The 15,925-nt window shown below is 40.5% G+C and overlaps 3 protein-coding genes across 6 annotated transcripts; 2 read left to right on the plus strand and 1 right to left on the minus strand.

The window, feature by feature from the left end:
• Positions 1–655: 655 nt before the first annotated feature.
• On the minus strand, positions 656–2,881 carry pagr1 (PAXIP1 associated glutamate-rich protein 1). 2 transcript variants are annotated; one of them, XM_026351797.1, is made up of 5 exons: positions 2,700–2,881; positions 2,205–2,409; positions 1,365–1,698; positions 1,184–1,272; positions 656–1,021 (listed from the first exon to the last, which is right to left on the minus strand). In XM_026351797.1, exons 2-5 carry the CDS (start codon positions 2,374–2,376, stop codon positions 786–788), a joined length of 831 nt encoding a protein of 276 aa, XP_026207582.1. In that variant the 5' UTR covers positions 2,377–2,409; positions 2,700–2,881; the 3' UTR covers positions 656–785. The 2 variants fall into 2 exon arrangements, with proteins under 2 accessions (XP_026207582.1, XP_026207581.1); XM_026351796.1 differs by having other exon boundaries at positions 2,205–2,412.
• Positions 2,413–9,543, plus strand: kif22 (kinesin family member 22). Of its 2 annotated transcripts, none has more exons than XM_026351794.1 (13): positions 2,413–2,532; positions 3,709–3,918; positions 4,027–4,154; positions 4,285–4,436; positions 4,736–4,945; positions 5,296–5,692; positions 6,140–6,260; positions 7,064–7,184; positions 7,408–7,585; positions 8,014–8,102; positions 8,384–8,584; positions 8,707–8,766; positions 9,351–9,543. In XM_026351794.1, the coding sequence occupies exons 1-13, from the start codon at positions 2,510–2,512 to the stop codon at positions 9,378–9,380; spliced, it is 1,920 nt and encodes a 639-aa protein (XP_026207579.1). In that variant the 5' UTR covers positions 2,413–2,509; the 3' UTR covers positions 9,381–9,543. The 2 variants fall into 2 exon arrangements, with proteins under 2 accessions (XP_026207579.1, XP_026207580.1); XM_026351795.1 differs by lacking the exon at positions 2,413–2,532 and adding an exon at positions 3,209–3,387.
• Positions 9,544–9,914: 371 nt separating this feature from the next.
• prrt2 (proline-rich transmembrane protein 2) lies at positions 9,915–15,830 on the plus strand. 2 transcript variants are annotated; one of them, XM_026351662.1, is made up of 5 exons: positions 9,915–10,136; positions 12,047–12,334; positions 12,532–12,824; positions 12,928–13,057; positions 14,059–15,830. In XM_026351662.1, the coding sequence occupies exons 2-5, from the start codon at positions 12,109–12,111 to the stop codon at positions 14,073–14,075; spliced, it is 666 nt and encodes a 221-aa protein (XP_026207447.1). In that variant the 5' UTR covers positions 9,915–10,136; positions 12,047–12,108; the 3' UTR covers positions 14,076–15,830. The 2 variants fall into 2 exon arrangements, with proteins under 2 accessions (XP_026207447.1, XP_026207446.1); XM_026351661.1 differs by lacking the exon at positions 14,059–15,830 and having other exon boundaries at positions 12,928–13,578.
• The last annotated feature ends 95 nt before the right edge of the window (positions 15,831–15,925 follow it).

A 15,925-nucleotide genomic window follows, 5' to 3' on the forward strand; every position in this document is an offset into this window, starting at 1 on the left:
TTCAATGAGCAGATGTACAACCAGATTCCACCCATTGTGGAAAAATGGTTGAAAATTACATCAGCACAAATTTCATGGACACCATCCCTGCACACAAAACACACAGCTGAGTGGTGAGTATGTTATGTTGTTGGGGATCAATTTCATATGTCTGAGTGTACGTTAATTACAAGGACTGTTTCCTCACACTATTCTTTATATTATCTACATAATATATCGTCTACGTCAATATTTTCTTGTATGTAGCATTTACTGCACATACCAAAGTAGACATTCCTCTAATATCATAAGAAATCTTAGTTTCCATAAGAAACATTGTGATGATACAACATGATAGAGGAGTTTTGGAGGAGGAAGAAGATGCTTCTTCTTCTGACTACTTGTCAGATAGTTAATTACCTTCAGAGTTCCTTTACTCCTACAACTGTCCAACTTCAAGTCACAGGGGTGAGCAATTATTTCTGTACCTTTACAAAACCATTGATCAAAGGTGCAGTATTAAGAGGTCTAAGCTCTTCTCTCCGTCTTCCTTTCTATTTAATGCAACTATTTTTGTCACTTTGTGTGACAGGATGTAACACTTGAATGCACTGGAACTGGAAGTACACTCTGGAGTTTTACTGTCTACAACAGATCACTTAACATTATCCAGAGTTAAAATGTTTATTGCCATCATACAAAACACACATAGAAAACATACAAAACTTGTTACATAGAAAATTTCAAGTTTTGAGAAAGCCTCTTGGCTTGATTTGCCTCTATACAAGTCATCATCTTTTAATACTTTAGTATCTCCTCTGTCTTGGGGAGAAGATAGTGTTGGGGTTACTGTCGCGTTCTCTCTCCTTTTCCCGTTCTTTCTGGCTGTTAGGAGACAGGGCCTCCTCCAGCTTCTTGTCATTCTTAAAGAGATCTCGCCCCGTACGCATAATGTGTTCTTCAATTTTGCGATGCCGTTTCATGTCTGAAAGTACTTTGTCAAGTCGGGCTTCCCTTTTCACAGACGAGCGGGCTGAAGATCCTGGGAGTGAAGAAACACCAAATCAACACTTTCACTACATTCTCAGATGGTAAAAAAACACAACAGTGAAGTGCCGAGAGAAAGCACAACACCATTTATTAGTTTAGCTTTTTGGAATCGAGTGTAAATTTAAAACTCAAATCTCAGTTGTTACTATCATACCTGGTGTTCTGCGTCTGTTGATGAAAGCATTTTTGGGAGTCGTCTGCATTTGTTCCTCGTCAAAGTCAAACTCTGTTGGTGTTGGAGGCCTGAAAAAAGCAGCCATGACCCTTATTAGCCACAACCAGGAGACAAACCACAAAAGCTGCAGATGAAAAAGTTGTAAAAAAACAATACTGACTTGCGTTCTCTTTCCTCCCTCTCCCTTTCCTTTGCTGCCTCTTCCTCATCGTCTCTTTCAGGTGAGGGTGTACGCTCAGGTGTAGGGGGCCTTCTAGGAAGCGGCACAAAGTTCAATTCCAGCATCTCCCCTTTAGCAAGGAGCTCATAGAGTCTTTTAATCTCAGCAGGAGGAGGCATCCAATTTTTGGGGTCCTCCATTTCTTCGTCACTGTACGCGATCTCCCACTCACTGTCCACTTCTTCAACCTGCTTTCCCTCCTCAGCATCCACTCCTGTGTCTGCCTGGGCTTCATCTTTATGTGCCTCTTCTTCTGCCGCATCAGCATCTCCATCTGAAGAAAGCAGCAAAAGATGTACAAATGGTAGAAATAACAGTAATAACTCTTCTTAATATTCATTATAGAGAATTTAAGCAGTCTAGTATTGCATTATATGCAGAATTAGATAAAGTATGATGTGTAAATACACATTTTGCATAAGTACTAGAAAAACTTAGTAAAGCCAATGGTAAAGAAAACACAAAACAAGAGTCATTAAACACCTTATGAACGCGTGCATGGTTAATCCTTTAGACAAGAAAGCAGAAAGATTTCACCGGACTTGAAATACTGTGTGCCTGACAGTCTGTGAAGAGGTTAAAACTCAGAGTTGTTTTAAGACTTCTTATATAAAACGTTATTTGAATATCATGTGAATATGATATAAAGTGGCTTGTCATATCATCCCTTTGAAAAAACTGTTTCATGAAGCAATTGTACTTTCACATGTTAACAAATCTTCTGATTCTGGTTTGCCTATTACGTATGTGTGCTTTGGACATGTGTAAGTAACTAGTTACCTTTGTCATCCTTGGCTGTAGCGTCCTCCTCCTCTGGGGTAGCTGTCATCTCCGTGTCCTGGTGCTCTGTGCTGTCCTCTTCCTCTTTGCTCACTGCAGGGTTTTCTGCGTCCTTCACACCCAGAGCCTCTATGCCCTCACTCAGTGAAGAGTCCGTGGCCTCAGCTTGCATCTTGCTGCTGATGATGAACTTTTAGCCTCAGATCTGCTAAAGAGAAGCACGATTTATGAAAGATTACATTTGAGCTCAACTGAGAGAAAGTTAATGATATACTAACATGCAGTAATAGAGCTGGCCGAAAGTAATGCCATGCATAAAAGGCTATACGTAAGTATGTAATGTGTCCCGATACTGGCTGTTAACTTTGTAACATAGACACAGCTGAAACGTGATTTTATCCTTAGCGTTACTGGACTCAATCGGCTAGCTAACGTCAGACCTAACAATCTAGCTAAAGACACTTAGTCAGCAAGCTTGCCTTAAATTATCATTACCAAATGTCCGGAGTTTCCTGAAACGGCAGTATTGTTGGTAAATGTTGGGTCAAATTATCTTTTCCGGTGAATTAATTCACCAAAGCTCTCCATGAGACTTGCTAAGGATAATAACTGATTGTGCAGAGACGTAAACATAGCGCCATTTTGGACTAGAACAACTAGGTGATGACGTGAGAGGTTCTGCTAGACCGCGAATTCCCACTGATTGTACATCATGTGGCTAGTCCATTAAATGTATAAATAACCGGATACAGTTTAGGCTTTTCTTGTAGAGATCTGCGTTAGCCACGACTTCCTGTGCAGTGCGCAGTCGCACACAGGGTTGAATGCACATCGGGGGATTTCTTTTTATTAAACCTAATTTAATGACTATTTACGCTAATGATGCACTTTAAATGGTGGAGGTAGACGTGTAAATAGCATAACGTTGACTACGATTTGCAAAACTATGAGAAAATATAAATATAAACAAGGACGCTGGACGTCAAATAGGCGCCATTGTTTAAGCGACTTCTGATTGGTCAATGGTCGTTTCCGGTGTTAGTGCTCCTCATTTGAAAAGTGTTCCGTTAAACTACAAGCTGGTACGTTCGTCCGCCATTGTTAAAAAGACGGCGTCTGCAATGTTGGTAGAACTAAAAGTTGGGGAATAACAAACTGTTTGTACGAGGAGTCCGTGTTCGAGGTCGGTAAGAGTTAGTTGAGCATTGGTTATGTAATGGTTAAATAATTAATGGCCATTTGCTAGGCCACTAACGTTCATTTGGCGAAACAAGAGTAACGAGAAGTTAGCTAACATTAACATGATCCGAAGTTAGCCTAGCCAAGTTAAGTTGTTATTAGCAGTTTGAAACCATCGTTAAGTAGTTTAGTATTGCATGGCTTTGTTTGAAGGAAACTGATGCACATCTGTTAACAATCTGCGTCGTTAGACTGAGATTTTATGTATGTTATCACCAGTGTAACTTTAACGTAAGCTTGGCTAACTTGACTTGTTACTATCCAGGTCTTTGTTTTTCGAGAGCTCAAACATGGCTCAGCGTGTAGCACCAGATGGAGGAAACAAAAAGACGTCCAGGGTTCGGGTAGCAGTTCGTTTGCGACCCTATATGAGCAAACAAGATAAGAAAGACGAGGGACCGTGTGTAAGAGGCCTGGACTCCCAGAACCTGGAAATAATCAACTGGAGAAATGCTACGGAAACAGTTAAATACCAGTCAGTGTCCTCAGTTCATTGTTTATATGTGTAAAAATATTACTGTTATTCGCATTTCTAATTATTGCCCGATAGTAAATTCTAATAGTGTCCTGCATGTTGTTGCAGTTTTGACGTTTTTCACGGTGAGCAAACAACACAACAAGAGGTTTTCCTTTCATCGGTGAAGCCAATTCTTCCACACATACTGAATGGACAAAATGCCAGTGTATTTGCCTATGGGCCTACAGGAGCTGGTATGTCTCCAATATTCTGTTGTTAAGCAAAACATCGTTTGTGTGTGTCTTTGGTTACTTTATATGTTATTAGTATATTAGATTGAACTGAATTCATCATTCCACGTACATCCTCTGTTCCCTTCCGTAGGTAAGACCCACACCATGTTGGGCACTTCAGAGCAGCCAGGTGTGATTCCCCGTGCTGTTCGTGAGGTCTTCAATCTGGTTAAAGCTAAGGATGAGGATGAAGGATGGGACTACAGTATTGGCATGTCTTATTTGGAAATTTACAATGAGAAGGTATAAATGTTGTTTATCTGATCTGAAAACACATCTGGTCTTTTCAATTTAATTCTAACCTGGTTCTAACTTGAGCTGTGCCCTGCTCCTAAATCCCTTAGCATCTCTTAAGCTTTTAAAAATTGTGTGCAGCTTTGTGTTACTTTGATAGCTTTTTGTCTAATTATTTGGTATAACTGACGGGTTTAATTATAGATTTATATATAAACACTACATATTTACATAGCCTCTTTGGGTATTCAATTAAAGCTAGATCACATTGTGCAGCCCATCATTGCATCATTCTTTCATATTCTCAGGTGTTAGATCTTCTGTCCCCGGGCTCCCAAGATCTGCCAATCAGAGAGGACAAGGACAAGAACATCCTTATCCCTGGCCTCACTCACACCCCCATTTCTTCCTTCTCAGAGTTTGACAAACACTTTGTTCCTGCCAGTCTCAATCGTACTACAGCTTCTACCAAACTAAATCAGCGCTCCAGTCGCAGCCACGCTATTCTCCTCATAAAGGTTTGATGTGTAATCTAATAAACACTGTTATTCACACTTATTTATGATTCTCTCTGCAAGATCATCAGTTTTGGACTGCTCTGTGCAGTCTAACAGCATCTTAAACAGGTCGTGGCCTCTGAGCAGTAGGCCAGGATTTGGTAGCTGGTGCTAAAATCAATTCTCTCCTGCAACACTCCCTCTAGCAATGTTTGGGCTATATGGGATTACTATGAGAGAGAAACAAATGTCATGTGTTTTTTTTTTTTTTTTTTCTTTCTTTTTTTTAAACTTCCTGTATTGTAGCACAGAATATGCAGTATGCCACATTTATCGTTGTCCCCTAACTTTAAATCTTTTTATTGATCTAGGTTGTGCGGACTCAGCGTGCCTTCCCTCACAGACAACAGACAGGCAAGCTGTACTTGGTAGACTTGGCTGGTTCTGAGGATAATCGCCGCACTGGAAACCAGGGCATTCGTCTGAAGGAGAGTGGTGCCATCAACCTGTCCCTCTTTACTCTCAGCAAAGTGGTGGACTCCCTTAACTCTGGCACTGCCGTCCGTGTGCCATACAGAGATAGTAAACTAACCCGGTTGCTGCAGGACTCTCTGGGCGGCTCGGCACACTCCGTTATGATCACCAATATTGCACCAGAATACAAATACTATTTTGATACCTTTAGTGCACTCAACTTTGCCGCCAAATCCAAGCTCATTGTGAATAAACCCTTCATTCGAGAAACTGTGGCTGTGCCTGTTCTGCCAGGTGAGTGAAACTGAGTGCGAAATACATTCAGAGGGTTTGTAAGGTCAGGAAGGAATTCAGTATGTAAAAAAAAAAAAAATAAAAATGATAATAAGGAGCCTACACACGGTCTGATCCATGGGCCATTAGGGGGCATCCAAGCCACATCCCAGAGAATGACTTGGAGCAAACGACCAGCTCTCTCGCTGGATAAGATGGATGTAACTTAACAATTTTTGCATCTCTGTTGTTTTGACAAAATTCTTATAATATAGTCTTTAGCACTCATTTGCTGGTTACATTTTGCTGTTCTTTCCCTGGCTTTACTTTAGCCACTGCAATGCAGCCTTGACTGATGCTGTGCCATTTTTATCTGAATTACTTTACACTCCAGAGAACCCCACAAACACTGTAGCTTGAGTGTGCTGAATACTAAACTGTTAATTTCCCTTCTGCCTTCATCTCCAGTGAAGCGGTCCAGAGAGGACCACGAGGCGGGGGGGTCTGGCACTGAGCCACATAAGAAGAGGCAGAAAGAGGAGAAGAAAACTGAACAGGATGGGTCCTCACCCTCTGCATTTTTTCACAGGTAAAGACCAAACACGCACACGTATTGATTATTTGTCAAGTTAATCAGACAGGGGAAATGTGATGCTTGAATGTGAAGGAAATGCATTAACACTAGGACTAGCATAACACTAGCCTAGTGTTAACACTTTAAATTCAGCTTCCTCTACTCTGATCAAACCATACACTGGTAACCCTAACAAACCACAGCATCAAAACAGTGTCTGAAGTCTTATAGGTTGTGCTAAAAGCAAGGGAGCAGTTGGCTATAGATGTTGGGTTTACTGAGGGAGGCACTGCTTTTTTCTATGTGTTGTGTGTTTAGGTCTAAGGTCTATCTATGCTATGACACTAGGTATTTATTTAGCCTGGCCTACTTCTGAGTGCTTTTCAAAGACCCAGGATATACCGTCTACTTTACAACAATGGGTTTTTCAACGCCCATGTCGATCTTTAGAGAGCAGGAAAGCTAAGATGTTTAAAAGTAAAATAAAAAAAAAAAAGTCCACCTAGTAGCAAGTTTAATAAATTCAGGACAAACTTAGAAATAATTTATCTTTCAAATATATCATTTGTAGACAACAAGATTAGAGGAATATCGGTTAAAAGTACTACACTGTATTTTTAAATCTAAAAAAAAAAAACACTTGACAGTTGTCTATGTATACATAGATCAAAATAATCCACAGACATTGGCAGAGGCAGGTGCATTAAAAATGGCAAAGATCCGATTAGTCAGTCATCAGGTCAATTGATCAACCATTAATACTGTTGCTCCTTGTTGTCGTACACATTTCCTGTTTCCTCATTTGTTTTCTCTTTCAGTCCATCAGAGCCATCAGTGATGGACAGACTAATTGCTCTGGAGAAGCTGATGATGAGCTGCCAGGACAAAGACAGAATAAACATGCTGAAAGACGTGGCTCAGTCTCGCAAAGAGATCCAGGTGAAAATGCATACCTACATCAAAACTCGAATTTGTCCACCATGGAGAAAAATATGTAAACAAACATAAGTTTTTATCATTTAGATCCCAACATGGTCTAACTTTAGTTTCTCTCTGCCATAACATTACTCTGTATGTGACTTGGATACTTTCATCTCTTTATACTGAGCAATCAGTTCTTTATATTTGATAGCAAACCTGTTGCTGTTCTTTGTGTTCACAGGAGCTCAAAGAGAAGCAGAGGGAGTTTGAGAGCAAGGCCCGGCTTTTTAATCGGTTGGCTGGAGAAAAGTCGACTGATAAGGAGCCAGTTTTCAAGAACAACACAGTTCCTTTGCAAAGAAAACAGTCTAATGCAACAAAACCTATTAAACAACAGGCTGTGGTCCAACCTCTTCAAGGTCAGTTAAAGTATAAGACAGTAGATGTGTACTATAATACTGTCTTTAAATCACCTTTTAGTACAAGGGCTACTGTATATGAACAAATGACCTTCAAAATCTTTTTTTCCTGCTGTGTAATCATCTCTTCATGCTTGAGGAGTCAGTCACTAATTCTGTCATGTAGAATCACTCTAGATAATGATGAGCTGCAATGTGATACAACAGCTAAGCCTACAATATAGGAGACAGAAGATATATCAAATGACGATGAGAAGCAATTATTTTTATACCCTTCAGCAGCTCAGTATGAGCCTTACTTTTCCTGTCCCCCTGTTTGGCATTAAAGTCATGCTAATGTTTGTTTTGCAAACTAAGTTTTGTTTACTTTTTTGTTCTTTTTGTCTTATTAATGAATTTAAAACACTGTATTTGGTTTCCTCCTTCAGTGTCCCAGCTACAGCCTCTTCAGCAGCTTGCTGTCGTCAAACAGTCTGTGTGTGTCAAGAAGAAGAAGAAGCTTTCAGATCCGGTTGAGGTCAGCATCCAAGCTGTAACAGTGCTGTGCTTAGCTTGACACATCTGCAGAATTGCATGCATCAGATACAAGCTGACACAGTGCATTAGCTACAATTGTTTGTTTTTTGTTTTTTTGACTCAACAGAATCTGCAAGATCTCAGATTTATTAGGTCCAAATGAGCCTTTCCAGGCCAACGTAGACATATGTTGACAGTTAAAACCTAATTTTCATATGCTGTACATTTTTTTTTATTATTGTGTTTACTCATCAATTATCTACTGTTCCCTCTTTCTCTTAGCCTCCAGGTGGTAAAGAGAACATATTGGAGAATGCCTGGGAGTCCCAACTCAACACATCTGTGCTGGAGCAATCCAGGCATAAAATCCTGCAAATACTCAACACAGGAACCCTCAAAGAGCTGAAAGGTCTGCAGCAGATTGGGGACAAGAAGGCAAAGCTCATCTTGGGCTGGAGGGAGATTCATGGTCACTTTACAAAGGTTGGATTGTATCCTCTGTCTGTAAATATCACAATCATTTTAAGTGTTTTTCTCACGTCAGGTGTTTGACAGTTGTAGACTTGAATTTACTTCTGGTGACTCTTTGATTTATTGTTTTGCAGTTGGAAGATCTGGTAAAAGTTGAGGGCATGACAGAGAAGAGATTTTCCTCCTTCATGAAGGTAAGACCTCAGTCAAATAGTTATTTTTTTTTTTTAGCTGCACTGACAGTCTGGCCCCCACCTGCTTTGTTCTACCATACTAGTCCAGATTGTAATATCTCAGAAAAATAATAATAATAATAATAATAATAATAATAAAAAAGGCTTAATTTATTTTTTTTTTGTAAGGGAAATTTGTAGTTTTCAGCAAAACCTAAATGAAATGTGTTGGATTGTTTGCTATTAAATTTTTATTCACAGCAGGAATTGTGATATCTTTGACGCCCAGATTTCATCTAGCACATCATTAGGTCAAAACTGTTAGAGTTTATAACCAAACACCTGATTCCACTCATCAATCAGCTGTACCTAATGATTTGTGCTAAGCAGATAATGTTGAGCAATGTGATACCTGGTTATCAGCATGTTGCCATTTAACTTACGGCTTTACTGTGTGTCAGTAGAGCCTCAGACTCCAGCATAACTATGGATTCTAGTTTATGTAATAAATAGCAGAGGGTGACCAGTATTTGCACAGTATGCTGCTTTAGAGATGATTTGTGCTTCTGCTCTGTACTTACATGAATTTCCTTCTTGTTTTCCAGGCAAATATCCTGAGTGCCATGGGAAAGTGATTTTTTTTTATTTTTATTTTTTCTGTTGTTACTCAAATCCTAATGCCTAATGTATATGATTTCTATCTCAGAAGCTTTATTTTGTCATTTTTGATGTTTTTGTAGTTGCCATTGTGCTTCAGCTGATGGCGCACTATTGCTTTTTAATAAACGTCTGTCTTGACATTGAAGTGTTTTGAGACTTTATTTCACTATGATAATGAAACTGTTTACTTTCTCATGTGGTAACATTAGAAATAGTCTCATCGGGAGTACCTATTGCCCATTTCCGGGTTGGGAACCCTGATGGGGCTCATTTGAAATAAGAGGACACCCTTTATTCCAGTTTACTGTGAGGTAATATCCCGTAAACTGTGATTTCGGTGTTTCTGAAGAAGCAGTTTTGGATGCTCCAGCCCGTCGCCTCATCCCCTCCTCCTGTCTCCACATCACGTCGTCTGGGTGATTTCACTTTTCATTTCACACCCCTCCTCCTCCTCCTCCTCCTCCCTGATCCACCCTGCTGCCATCCCGGAGACTCCCCATCAACACTGCGCTGCTCCGTCCCTGCTGCACCGAGGCTCGGGTTCAGCCTTCGCATTAAAAAAAGAGAGGCGCGGGTTTCTATAAATCGGCCACACGTTTGCAAATGATATCCGAGGAGATGTTCAGTCGAGCCTGATGCTGATTTTTGTTTTTCCTCTTGAGATTAGCGTTACCGTGATGCCAAAGCCAGGGACGCTCCGGCTGTAGTGAGACGGGCGCTGGATTGAAAAGGTCAGTTTGATTTCTCCTCACAGCTACATTGAAATGCATTTAAATCACATAATGTATTTATCCTACAATAACTCAGGTGATTTTAATGCACGGCTCCAGTGGCAGACTGCATGTGTTTTTATACCTATTGTTGCAATTGAGCTTTCCCCGGATTGAAATCAGCAGCAGGCTAATTAAGGAGCATCCTCCCTCTCACCCATCAGTCCGACATGAGTGTTTTTCTATTCCCCTCTATTTACTGTTGGGCTCTGCACCTTTTGCTCCGTGTCTCATTGAGCTCCTGTGTGCTCGTATTAATGCTGTGTACACACCTGAACCGAGACATGGCTGCTTTTCAAAGGACCCTGCCTCCATCTGCCATGCCTTTGTGCTCCTCATGTCACTGCGACCTGCTTTTCTTTCTTCTCTTTTATTTTTCTTTACCACAGACCGACAGGCTGCTGCTGCTTGAATGCAGCTTTGGAGCACATGCATTTACAATTCAGCCATGAGAAGTGATCACAAATGAGGAGGTTATGAAAGTGGATTATTATAGAGGCTTATCGTGAAATTGAGCCGGGGTCCAAACTGGAAAGCGCCATGTACTTAGGGAGTGTATGAAAATTAACAGGAGGGAAGAGGAGCTGAACCTCATGGTTCATTTAAAACCTGACCAGCATTCATTATATCTTTTTTTCATCTGGAGTGAAAAAATTACAATATCCTCTGCCTAATATCTAAAATGATACTAAAACTTAATTATTACAACTATTTCACATGGTGTACTTTAATTTAAACTTCACTCCACTGGTAGTGCTTTACTCTTTGTCAGGGTCACAATGGCAATTTGAAACACATCCTGTGTTTTCTAACACTACGTCACAGTGATATTCAAGAATTAAGTGTACCTCATCATTTGAATCAGCCTACTATGCAACTTCACTTCAGTCCAACTAAGCTGGTTTTAGGATCAATAGTAGTCAAATATGAATATTATCCAAACATTATTATGGCAGAACTGCCACACGTGTGTTAATCCATCCATCGTCTTTTAAATTAGACTTATTTATTTTCGGAAATATACCACAAGCTTTATATCAATTTTAAAAAATCACTTAATGTAATTTAAATAAGATAATATCTATTAATTGTATTACTTCTCCAGCTGCAGAATGATTGTTTGTTTTTCTCTGTCATCTGCTTTCAACTATAATACTGTAGCCTGTTGATCTTTTCAAATTATTTTTAATTAAACCTAGTAAACATCTGAGTTCCAGAGAGCAATGAATTGTGTGAGGAACAAGATGTCCACATTATCGAAGCGTGTCCCAGTGAGCTCGTAGTTTTTGCTTGTAGTCTTATGACTGCTGTGTTACTAGACATACATGACACAGACAGGCAGCTGACTGTCTACAAATGCTGCAAGTCTGGGTACTGGTACACAGATACATCATATTTTTTTGTCTGTGCTATTTGTCGTTCTACTTACCACCTGGTGTCTATGTTGCCCACAATAGAGCTCAGAGATTTCCACCATAAATCCACACTCTAAGCTCTGCTGGCAGCTTAATGTGTAAAATTGATGGACATATCTTTTAAGAGAATAATCATTTTTAAATAGCACTTTAGTAAAAAGTATATAAATAAAGTATGTAATTAAACAGAGCAATGGAGGTTTGAATTAGCTGTTGGTAAAATTATGGAAAATAGATTTTTGTAGAGATTAGCTTTCATTTACTTTTTAACCAAGAGTTATCTCTCATCTTTATGGCATCATTTTTAGACATATGTAATGCAACTGTGGCTCTTTGTTTTCCTCTGCAAATACTACATCTCTGACACCACACAGTCATTTTTGTGCAGTCCCTAAGCCAATGAGAGGAAGCAGTCTCTGTTCATAAATATAACTAAAACCCTCTTCTGGCCCCCAGGTGTAACAGACAGGCAGCGCACACAGGACTGGACCACAGACAGACTTCATTTTGCTCTCAGCATGGCTGTGAACATGATGCCAGCTTCATCCATCTGGCCAGGGGAGGAACAACCATCGCTGCTGGATGAGGAGGGCTGTCTGTCTAGCCAAGCCTCTGTCTCTGTCCCATGCCCACCAGTCACTGGAGAACAACTCATCCACAGCAGCAGTCCAGCCAGCACACGGCCAACCCGCAGCAAATCTAAAGGAGAGTTAGTCATAGTCATCAACGAGAAGCTGAGGAACAGTAAGTGACTGAGTTTGACCTCATATGAAGTCGGCTAGTGGATGGAGGAGGGTGGGGGGTATCACACAGCTGCTTAGTCAGCTTGCTCTGTGAAAGTCAAATTCCAGTGCATGAAAGAGCTCCTGGGAGAGCACACGGATATTTACCTCTTCCAGTGTTTCAAACGTTTGCCCGTCCTTGTCATTCCTCACGTGCAGGTAATGGGATCCACTCTGCGCCAGAGAGCACCTCTCCAGTCATCTCCTCTCCTCCCAGAAGACAACACTCCATCTCGTACCCCCATCATGGAAAGACCAGGAAGGGGAGCAGGGCGGGCTCCATCAGCTACACCGCCTTTTCACCCAGACCGTCGCTTTCTCGCCACTCCAGCATTGCCACCAACCCACCGTTAGATAGGACCAAGGTTAAAGACTACCTCCTCCTGTCTGTGCTGGCCTGCTTCTGCCCTGTCTGGCCCATCAACATTGTGGGATTTGTTTACTCAATCATGGTAAGAATATAGAGATATTTTGTTTTCTAGTTTTTGATGAGTGTTTTCTAAAATATGGATCTGTTAAGCCCAAACTAACAGATGGTTCAATCTCCTTCTTCAGTCTAAGAACAGTCTTGAGCAGGGAAACCTGGATGGCGCGGTGCGCCTGGGTCGTGTGGCCAAGATGCTCTCCATGGTGTCACTAGTAGGAGGGACGGTCATTATCATCGCCTGCATTGTCAACCTGGCCAGTGAGTGTCCCAAATCTGACCTTTAAACCTTCACCTCACCTTTTTACCCTCTGTGTATTTGTGCGCAGCTGATTCTTCCCTCTGAACTTCTTGCTTTTCTTGTGAATATTGGAATTTAATTAAGGACTTGGCACTAGGCACTAGCCCAGCTACAGCTGACCCTCCTGGCCCCAAAACCTGCTAATGTCACTATGTATTCCATCACAATATAGTATTTAGCCCTGTTAGCACAATCTGACTGTAATCGCTGGCATTATTACCATCCATGTTTGCTAATTATGACACTAGATACAATGCCTGCACAACTCTTTATACACTGCAGCACTTTACAAAATATGTCCACACTACACAAAGATCAGAACACATTAGTCATAATTGCATTTTACATTGTATCCCACATTTCTCCATATTTGTAAGTGTGGCCTCCCGCTGTAACTGACTGCATGCCTCAGATTGCTGTGTGTGTATCTGTAGAGTGATTTGTGTAGTCTGCTGTCTGTTGTACGCCTTGCACCATTTGCTTGTACAAAAGGTTCAGTCTTGTTGTCACTGTAACGTATGTATGCCTAAATAATATATGTCAGTGTCTGAGATGTTGATATGCTAATAAGACAAATAAATGTACATTTATTGTACCTGGAAAATAAAGGGATTCTGATAAAAGATCAGTGATTACTACTTATTAATGGCTTGTAAAGAAATCAACCAGTAATTGTTTATGATATTTATAGGAGTCAGTCAGTTAAATGGTTATTTGATGTTTCCCTACAGTTAAAGCAAATAGTTTGCTTTGTTTCCGAAGGCACACATTCACAACCCTTGTGGTCTCATTAAGTCAAGAGACATCCTAATTCACCTACAAGAGCAGGGCTCTGGAACCAGCAAGCCTTGTTTTTACTTATTATCTAACTGTCGTCTTTGGTCTGTGAAAGTATATACATCCATATAAAGTTGCAGAATATACAGCTCTTCAACTAATGCACTTCCTTTTCTTTTTTTAGTAAATGTGAAAACCTGAGTTTCATCCAAGGATGAAACTGGATAAGACAACTGACCGTCTGGCCCGCACCTGCACCACCGTCTTTACCGCCTAGTCATTACCTGGATGTGTGACAAATATGCACCTGATACACAGTGCTTACTTATATTTCTGTAATCTATAAAACCCTTCTGCTAATTGAAGAAAATACAATATGCAAATGCTGCTGCTGTAGGTCAGGGAGAGGGTTTTGTCTGTCTGATGTTAGATGAAGAAGGAAGCAGACAGTCAGACTAATCAGTCCTTTCGTATTCTGGTGAACACAAAGACACAAGCCCTTCAAGAATACCATTACCACCTGCAGAACTGACTCAGACAACGCTGGACTAGAAAACAGGGAGACCAATGAAGGTGGTTACAGAACGTCGAACAGGACGGATTGCCTCCCAGCTTCAGCACCACATGCAAGTCGCAACAAAATGTCTGCCAACAACAGGACGCATATGTTTCAGTTTGCTGTTAAATCCCCTCGGATACATGGAGAGGCTCTGGGATTTATGCAGCCGTGGAATCGCAGAGCAGAACTTCATCCATTTCCCTCACAACGAAGAAACACTTTCAATCACACTTTGTCCTCTTGTTCTAAGACTCTCCTCTGTGGTCTTCATGGCTCCTTCCATACATCTTATTTGAGAAGGGAGTGTATGGGTGGCAGAAGAGGACGGAAAAGAGGCTTACCAAGGACCAGCTATGGGTGCTAAAATGCAAGGGATTAAGGAAAGTCTCACCCAGAAGGCACATTCACTACTGCAAGGAAAAAGATGTCAAAGAGAAGGAAGTTTCTTGCTTTGAAAAGACTTAACTGTGATAGCAGGACCGTATATCAGCTCAACACCACTGACCACTGTGAGCCGGGGAAAGGCTAAAAAAAAAATAAAATAAAAAAACTATGTAGCAAGATACTTAAAACGTCGATTTTACACTGAGGCTTATTATGCTGTGTCACCTATAACCTATCTTTTGATAATGTTTGTAAAAGATCATTTTGAAACAGATTTCGTAAAGTGATGCTTTTGCAGTGCTGTGTCACGGTTGGCAGATGGTAATATTGTATATGCATACAGGGCATCACGATTTGCAAATGAAATAGCTTGTGATCACAGTCAAAGTTTGTGGCTGTAGCTTTAGTCTGCATCCGCCAGTCACCTGTACTTAAATACCAGACAGATTGTGTCCCATGAAAAGATCCAAATGCGATCAATTGCTCATTTTCATGTCAAAAACAGTAGGTTAAACTTTTGAAGGAACATTTGTAAAACAGAACCTGCATATCCTTAACTAACCTTGATCTACCTGTGATTCTCACTGTGATCTAAAACCGGGTTTCATCAAGTATGACTGAATCTTATTACTGAATCATGTACAGAGACGTCACAACCTCATGAGTTCCCACTTGCAGACAGTTTTCTGTCATGACTAATACTGGCAGTTTTTCTTCTTTTATTACTTTCTATGTAAATTTTAATTGTACTCAACATTTGATGTATTCTGCAGATATAAATCTCAATATTGTGATAATTCTCTAGTTGATATGAGTTAGAATTAAGTAGTTGACTGTCGGCTAGGCTCCTGGCAGTCGTATTACCACCAAGCTTCTATAATCTTTGTGGTTACTAGCATGTTGTGGATTTTTATTAATGTATGATGATAAAAACTGACAAATACAAGGATCAGCTGGCACTTGGAATATTATACTTCTGCGGCACATTCATAATAAAGACACAATGCATGCAACATGTTTTTAGTATTGCTTTTAAAGAGGTGAAGAGCTGCAGCGGTGGAGATTAGAGAGATTTTTGTTTTTGCCAGAGAGATTGAGTGTCAAGAGT

Source organism: Anabas testudineus, chromosome 19 (assembly GCF_900324465.2).
Source record: "Anabas testudineus chromosome 19, fAnaTes1.2, whole genome shotgun sequence".
In the NCBI taxonomy this organism is placed as follows: domain Eukaryota; kingdom Metazoa; phylum Chordata; class Actinopteri; order Anabantiformes; family Anabantidae; genus Anabas; species Anabas testudineus.

Excerpts from the sequence above, each read along its gene's own strand:
- kif22 (XM_026351794.1), top strand. The coding sequence starts at position 2,510 with ATGCCATGCATAAAAGGCTATAC. Across the intron at positions 4,155-4,284 it reads CTATGGGCCTACAGGAGCTG|GTAAGACCCACACCATGTTG; the intron begins GTATGTCTCCAA and ends TCCCTTCCGTAG. Across the intron at positions 8,767-9,350 it reads GATTTTCCTCCTTCATGAAG|GCAAATATCCTGAGTGCCAT; the intron begins GTAAGACCTCAG and ends CTTGTTTTCCAG.
- pagr1 (XM_026351797.1), bottom strand. The coding sequence starts at position 2,376 with ATGCAAGCTGAGGCCACGGACTCTTCACTGAGTGAGGGCATAGAGGCT. Across the intron at positions 1,273-1,364 it reads AGGGAGGAAAGAGAACGCAA|GCCTCCAACACCAACAGAGT; the intron begins GTCAGTATTGTT and ends TGCTTTTTTCAG. Across the intron at positions 1,022-1,183 it reads CAACAGACGCAGAACACCAG|GATCTTCAGCCCGCTCGTCT; the intron begins GTATGATAGTAA and ends CTTCACTCCCAG.
- prrt2 (XM_026351661.1), top strand. The coding sequence starts at position 12,109 with ATGGCTGTGAACATGATGCCAGCTTCATCCATCTGGCCAGGGGAGGAA. Across the intron at positions 12,335-12,531 it reads CAACGAGAAGCTGAGGAACA|GTAATGGGATCCACTCTGCG; the intron begins GTAAGTGACTGA and ends CCTCACGTGCAG. Across the intron at positions 12,825-12,927 it reads GATTTGTTTACTCAATCATG|TCTAAGAACAGTCTTGAGCA; the intron begins GTAAGAATATAG and ends CTCCTTCTTCAG.